Source organism: Anser anser (assembly GCF_964211835.1).
Source record: "Anser anser genome assembly, chromosome: 5".
NCBI lineage: Eukaryota > Metazoa > Chordata > Aves > Anseriformes > Anatidae > Anser > Anser anser.
Genome location: NC_139725.1, coordinates 39,802,568 through 39,809,920, shown reverse-complemented (window position 1 = coordinate 39,809,920; position 7,353 = coordinate 39,802,568). Strand labels below are relative to the sequence as shown.

General features: G+C 40.9%; 1 protein-coding gene and 1 long non-coding RNA gene across 4 annotated transcripts in view; both read left to right on the top strand.

Annotated features, from left to right (window-relative positions):
• Positions 1-1,723: 1,723 nt before the first annotated feature.
• LOC310900539 lies at positions 1,724-3,719 on the top strand. 2 transcript variants are annotated; one of them, XR_014585207.1, is made up of 3 exons: positions 1,724-1,896; positions 2,106-2,222; positions 3,589-3,719. It is a non-coding gene; the product is annotated as an uncharacterized lncRNA (long non-coding RNA). The 2 variants fall into 2 exon arrangements; XR_014585208.1 differs by lacking the exon at positions 3,589-3,719 and adding an exon at positions 2,336-2,466.
• Positions 3,720-4,118: 399 nt separating this feature from the next.
• Positions 4,119-7,353, top strand: part of LOC310900538 (mucin-5B) — a 43,250-nt gene continuing 40,015 nt past the window's right edge. Inside the window, exons 1-2 of one of the 2 annotated variants that reach the window (XM_083838666.1) lie at positions 4,119-4,342; positions 5,972-6,227. In XM_083838666.1, the coding sequence (XP_083694792.1) occupies positions 4,261-4,342; positions 5,972-6,227 (338 nt within the window). In that variant the 5' untranslated portion in view covers positions 4,119-4,260. The remainder of the gene's footprint in view (positions 4,343-5,971; positions 6,228-7,353) is intronic. The other variant, XM_083838668.1, reaches the window with a different exon arrangement.

Genomic DNA, 7,353 nt, shown 5'->3' with positions numbered 1-7,353 from the left:
AAAGCAGTTAATCTCCGCCTTTCTTTTGGCTTGTAGTAACTTTCAGTCATTGTGGAAATGGTTACTGCATGTATAACTTCATGTAATTTCAGAGTTATACAGACATCAGTACTAGGTATGCAGTGGCCTTTTTTGAACTGTCTTGTCATCCATGAAAGAATGAATTGCTTTTAAAGGGTGGGGGAGCTATGAAGCTCCAAGTCTTAAAAGCAGAATATTCATATCATTCCCCAAATGGGCCTGGGGTTCTCTTTGTTCTGCTACTCCATGTTTTCCATCAGGAAGGCTGTTAAAAAAAAATAATCTTTAAGGTAGAGAAAGACCAAGGGCCCAGCCCCCTGAGGAGATGGCTTTCTGTGCAGGGAGTCTTTCTGAAGTGCCAGTAGGTCAATGAGACCTGTGTGCACAAACACCAATCAGCCGTGTCATTACTCCCGTATGCGGATTTTGAAAGATCTACATCTTCTTGAAAACACACACACAAAAAAAGAACAAGTGAACTGATTCCTTGCAAACGGGAGTAACTGATGCCTTTAATTAGTTCAGGAAAGGTCAAGGAACCCTATGGCAAGATGAGAGGTTAAGGAGCTTTATGTTTGTTCTAAGGTAAAAATGTAAGAAAACACCCAACCATCTCCTATCAAAATTAAAATATCAAAGGCATTCTTCATGTATTTTAATATACAATTAATGACAGAGACCCAGTCGCTGTTCTTCTGCCTGCTACAGATCACCTTATGCTGCCAGTCATTTCAAACTGTGTGGTGGATGCAAACTTGATGGACCAAACAAATCTTTGAAGTAAATTTCCTAAATTCAATGGGATTATACCAATAAAAACAATCCATGTTGAATTCTTCTGGCAATTAAGTGTGTAATACAGTGTTGTAACCATCAGTTACGTAAAATATTTTGCCAAATTAATTTCAGATGTTATCACGTGGATTATCAGTGCAAGAGGGCTTGATATCAATTCCTAAGTAATTGTTTTCCTAGCTAGCTTCACCTTCTTAATGAAGTAAACAGCATTTCTGTAGTTACTATCTAGGCAGTGCTGGTAAAACACAATTTCATTGTGCATACACATTGTAAGATATATTACTGTTACGTTTGCCTGAAATGAAGGGGAATATGAGAGGATTTCCACGCAGAACCGTACCGGCACTTGGATTCGGTATGGTAATTGGGTGTGAATGGTATTAATCCCCAAGATGCCCCCAGTTTGAGTGCCGCTTTACCAAGTTTGTATCAAAAAATATGGGATGTGAGTCACTGGTGTATTACGTTACCTTCATGATGGTTTATCTCCAGTGAGTCAGTGGCGATAAAGAAGTTGAGTTAATATTTACCAATTGTATTTACTAAAATCACATACCCTTTAATGGCAAATGATCCATGAAATGGGCTGTAAAGGGGCCAGGAGGAATTGTTCTTTTTGATAGTACAGCTGCAGCAGAGTGAAGGCCTCTTGAGCTAGAGGGCCCAATAAAGGGAAGAGTTATTAATCCTGGTGTGTCACTCTAGGGGCATTAATTATACCTTGCGTAGCTGTCATAGCAGTAATTCAGTAGTAATGGATCAATGTATTCACAAAGTACGTGTTAGACTGAATTTCCTTCAAAAAAAAAAAAAAAAAAGCTGCCATATATGCCTTCTGAAACCCTCAGTGTTGCCACACTTGACTATAAAGACTTAATTTGAATGCAAATATCCTCCACCTGTCAGTAGCCCTGAAATCATTGCAGGGGATTGGGGTATCCAAAGATTTCCAAGGAGTGTAGCCCACATTCTCAGCAGAGAAGCCAGAAGCAGCAGCCCTGGTTAGTCACTAGCAGGATTTCTGCTCCCGGAGAGATAGGAAAGCAGCAGCAAAGGTGATGGAGCAGACAAGCAGAGGTAAGAAAATGGTGCAGAGCAGGAGGACTGGGTCTGCTGTGTCCCTCAGCAGCAAGAAAAGGGCTCACATCCTCTTAGCAGAGGCTTCCAGATGGCTGATGTTACTTTCTGTGCTGAATGGAGCAGAAATGAATGGTGATGCAATGAGTTATTTATTCTGTCTGTCCCTTGGACACAATTCTAATGTGTGCTGTTAATGTTCCTCCTAGGACCATATGTGCTGATTGAGGCTTGCAGGGGGAAATCATGCTTTAGCTCATCCCTCCTGCACGCTCTGGCATGCCCCTGAACCACGTGTAGGAGACAAGGGGCTGGGAGTTGTGATGGTAAGTCTCGACGTGTCCTTGTCATATAAGGACCACTCCAATCTGAATGCTATCTTTGGTGAGTATTTCATATGTTGTTCCTGTCCCTTTCATGGTACCCCTGGGGGATGAAGCAATTTTGTTCTAGGGTCAGGAATTAGATTGCTGGGTTCTTGTTCTTCTTTCTGCTCTCATATCTATGTGAATGAACTATACGCCTTGATTACCTGTGTGGGAATTGGAAAGGAAGAGGACAGCAATTATAAAAATAAAAAGGACCATATCTCAACAGAGTTCTGCCCTTGGATTTTGAAACTAGCCTTGATTTGAGCAAACTAACAGGTTTCAGCTTTCTACCATTAGCTTTAACAACACTCTCCTTTCTATGTCAGTGGCTGTGGGCTACTGCCCTATGTGATTTTCCTCCTTGGTTTCAAAACCCTTTGCCACACCTACAATTATCACTGTTCTGTGGTCTGAATGAGGAGGCTCCATCAATCAAAAGTTCAACCTGAAATTTACTATGGGAGTCTGCTGACTTTGAGGGTTACTATTGCACTGTGTAGGATTTCAGGTCATCCTGGTATCTACAAGGTCCTGTTGTCACAGTTTGGGTTATCTACTAGGTATTCTGCAGTCTTATGTTGTAACTGTGTGGGTGGAGAAGAGCGGGGAAATATGCATTGTGATTAAAAGGAAAAAAAAGCAGATATCTACTGCTTCCTGCACCAGTGCCGTACAGCCTGTCAGTTTGTACCCTAGCCAAAATGGCAGGGCTTCAAGAACAGACTTTACCTTCCAATAGTGCCCTGCCTCAACTGCGACTGACAATGGAATTAATGGGGCACAGGCAGTGGAAAAGGGGTAACGTGAACTCATGTTTCATGTGCTGCACAATGTCCTTGCCTGCTGGTGCGGGGTTTTCTTAAAGAGCAGCGGCAGCCACAAATCACCTGGCAGACGTTTGTGCCTGCACCTCTGTAAGCCACTTAGAAAGTGGCTCAGAAACATTTAAGAGGAACAGCTGAAACAATCAGGGGGCCAGCTTTAGGATACTTAACTCTGCATATGCCAGGAAGCTTGGTAAAGTGGTGAGCAAGACACAGTCCTCAAGGCTGGTTCACTGTCTGCCAACCAGATAAAAGGGCACCTGTTTTCCCCAGCAAGTCCATGGACTACCTTGGCCTAAGGACTTGCAACAAGGGTGAAACCTAAGTGCACTTCAAGCCATGTGCTCACTTTCTGCTGGGAATCATTCTGGTATTAATGTATTCCCGAAGGGGCATGGAGCAGCTGAATGTGTGGGAACAGCTGTTAACGCATGTTTGCCTGATTTGCCCAGGCTGGGTGAGGGGCTTCCTCTTTGACAGAAATTATTTCCCCACAGCACGGACAAGTTGAAGGTCAGCTTGTGCCAAGACAGCAGGTAAATCTCTAAAGAAGACCCTAAAATAACCAACATCAAACACCTGTGACGGCATATCTAAGAACTGTCCTACAGAAGGACATAGGTCAGACCATGACTGAGCCCTCTGGATTTTTGATGGTTATGACTCTTTATAACCATGTTATGCTTGACCTTAAGATATTTTTTGCTTGGCCATTCGGAAAAAAACATCAAGCCAGCAGAGGCAACAAATGTTTCTCCTTGAGCTGGGGAACTGTGCTGATGTGCAAACCAGAGAAAAGCTGTACAAAGAGGGCAACGATTGCTTGTTACTAATCAGATGCTATGAAAATGAAAAGTGATTTTTGCCTAAAGAAAAGGCAACAGTGTAGGGAGGGAAATATATATTTTAAAGAAAGGGGCTAAGAAAATGACAGCTCTCCATCCCCACATGAAGAAGAGAAATAGATAATTGTCTTTTCCAAAAGACAGAACATTGTTGGGTGCTAAACATGAACAACTGAAAGGAAAATGAATGAAGCTCCACCTTTCAGGGACCCTGCCATCAATGTTTTGTTCTCATGCCAAATTCCTGGACTATAAAAATCTGCCTATAAGCCAAGAAAAACACACTTCCCTGGAAGGATTTTCAAGTTACCACTCCATGGCAAGATGGAAATAAAAAAAGGGAGGTTGTTTTGGATCTTCTGCCTAATTTGGAGTTGTTGCAAGGGCAAAGAACCAGTTCAGATAGGTAAGAAAAAAAAAAATCTAAGATTATTTGCTCGCATATTGATCTCCATAGGTGACAACTAGAGTTATCAAGTGAAAACATATATTCACAAGATATGCCAAAAACTAACATTTGCTTTTTCATCTTTAATTTAAGCCATTTCAGTGTTACTGTTGTTCTGTTGTTTTTTCCCACCACTGTGTAGTTTATCAATTGCTTTATGTCTTAAGCAACTCATGTTAAAAAGCAGACTTTCTGCATGCAGTTTGCATCCAAAAAAAAAAAGTCACCCCCCCTTTTATTTTTTACACATTTTGCATACATCTTTAATAGAAGTGTGTCAGCATAATGCCTGCTAAACTTGATTGACCAGTATGAAATACTGCATTAGAAGTAACCACACTTCTGTGGTCTCTTGCACTGTTACCTCCTGGTTTGGTTCTGAATGTCTTATACTTTTCCTAATCACTTAATATACAAACAATTGATATGACTGTTATTGCTGTACTAGAAATTCTAGAAATCCACTCCCAAGAAGAAACCAAACTTTCTAATTTTCCCTCATTATTGTGTAAAAATGTGCTAAATTACCCTATTCCACTTCAGCGCTGCAAACACCTATGTAAATTACAATCCTTTTAAACAGCTGTTTTTGTGAGAACTTTGTCACTTGAGTTTCTGTTGCATGTTTTTAACAAGATTAGATTTCTTTTCTGTGCTCCCCTGCTGTTTCTTAGGTATGAATATCTCATAAGATTTTAGAGTTCACTGAGTATACTAATAACTGGTTTTGATTTGATCTATGAAGGAAGTTGCCATGTTGTTATTCCTAAACGTGATGCATCAACAATGCAAACAAATCTGCTCATTTTTGCTTGCCATTCTTTCAGATGGGCCCAGAAGAGATTCCAAAATCATAATGTAGCAAGCATGTCTTATTTAATTCAAGGTGTAGCTTTCTTTGATTTCATGTTGGCTTTATGCATCTCAGTGGTATGAAAACTACTTTCTAAAGTGATGTCTTAAATGCACTTAAAGTATCTAGCAACACTGTTGACAGAGGTACAACTCAGCTCCAAGGCACAAGTTTGTTTGAAATGAAAAACAAGTAGCCCTGGGCTGACTGCTGAAGCTGGTGGCGGCCTCAGCTGTGGCTGTCATTTTGCTGAAAAGCCTGGTGGCCTCTGGAAGGATCTCAAGAACAAAACTCTTGTCTGTGTTAAGGGGTAGGAGTTCCAAGGCAGAAATAACATTTAGGCAGCCAGGATGTGATTGCCCTCATTTCACTTTAGATATCTAGAATGTAGATTTATGTCTCCATCTAAGAAGGCACCTCTCAGCAACCTTTGTAGACAACAGAGAGAAACAGGCAGCCTTGCAGCAGGTTTCATCTCCCTCCTAGCTGGATATCTAAGATAGGGAAGCTAAGCTTCTTCTGCTTCTCACTGTTAACTTCAAAGGAGCCTGGGTTTGTCTGATCATATCGGAGGTTTCTCTGAAATGGACTTCTAAAGAAATTGAGATGAATCTCATTTCTACAAGCTGGTATCTTCCAGGGGTTTACATTTTTGCATTCAAAAATCTCTAATTTTTCAACAAAAACCTCATGAAAGACGACTCATTAACCTCCCTCTCTGAATCTTTCTTTAGTCCAGGTCTCTACTGTTGGTAGGAGCGAATGTGCCACCTGGGGCAATTTCCACTTTCATACGTTTGACCATGTTAAGTTCACTTTTCCTGGAACCTGCACGTACGTCTTTGCTTCTCACTGCAATGACAGCTACCAGGACTTCAACATCCAAATCAGGCGTAGTGGCAAAAATAGTCACCTTATCTACTTCACGGTCACCATTGATGGGGTGATCCTGGAGGTGAAGGAGACTGGCATCACAGTGAATGGAAACCAGTAAGTAATGACTGTATGGCTATTTTCTCGTGTTGTCAATTTATTGCTAGGTGTTAGCAATCAGTGGTCTGTCTAGAAAGGAGTCCTGCCATGTGGAGGTGCAAACAGCTGCGTACGATCTATTCATAGCATGTTGAAGAGGGTATTGTGAAGAGTCCATCCTGTAGTGGTGGAGATGGCAAGAAGCAAGTAAACTACAATTCCTAGGGTTCAACAGCAATGCCGCTAGAAAAGGCAATTTGTTTGGAACAAAACATAAGGTGTAGGTTTCCTTAATGTTGCTTGCATTTGGTGGGATTGAGGATAAAATCAACACTTTATAGAACAGATTTTGTAGTAACTCATTTTTTTTCTCAAAACGTTATTTCTGTGACACTAACCTTAGTGCTGTTGCTACTCAGAAACAGATGGTCCTTTTAGAAGCAGTTTGCTGTTCCCAGATAGATTAGTCTAGAAATGGCACTCCTTTGCAGATCACAGCTTGCCTTGGGGTCTTCTATGCAAAGGCCAGAATTTTCAAAGTCAAAATCCACACCTTTAATTCCAATCTGGAATAAACCTGAAAGCAAAGTGCAAGCAGAAAGTTAAAAATATTCCATGAATAAACAGTCACGTGCAACAGTAATGAAAGCTGGGTGTATTCATAAGGGCAGCCTTCATGAGAAGTGTAGTGTCCTGCTCCCAGCATATAGGTATGAAGGGCTGAGGCAGGCTTTGTCTCTGGGAAGAACACTCACAGTTTTGTTGGAGAGAAAAATCACAAACATTATGGGCTGTCTTCTATTGATAGCCATCCAGAAACAGCCAAATACACAGTAACATCACCAGATGTATCTCCCAAATCAAAGGGACAAGAAATCTTCTGTCTTCAAACCATTTTCTGATTTATATATATGTGTGTATATATATATATATATATTTTGTTTGTTTGTTTTGGGGGGGTGGTTAGGAAAGTGAATAATAATAGCCTTAGTTAAATCAAAAAGTAACATGGCTCTGAGTCACATCAGTACATTGGAAGCAGAACAGACCAAAATGCATTTGTGACTTCAAAATACCAAGGAAAATCCTGGAGAGATTATGATAACCTGTGGTATCCTCAAATGGGGAGCAATATCCCAGTATT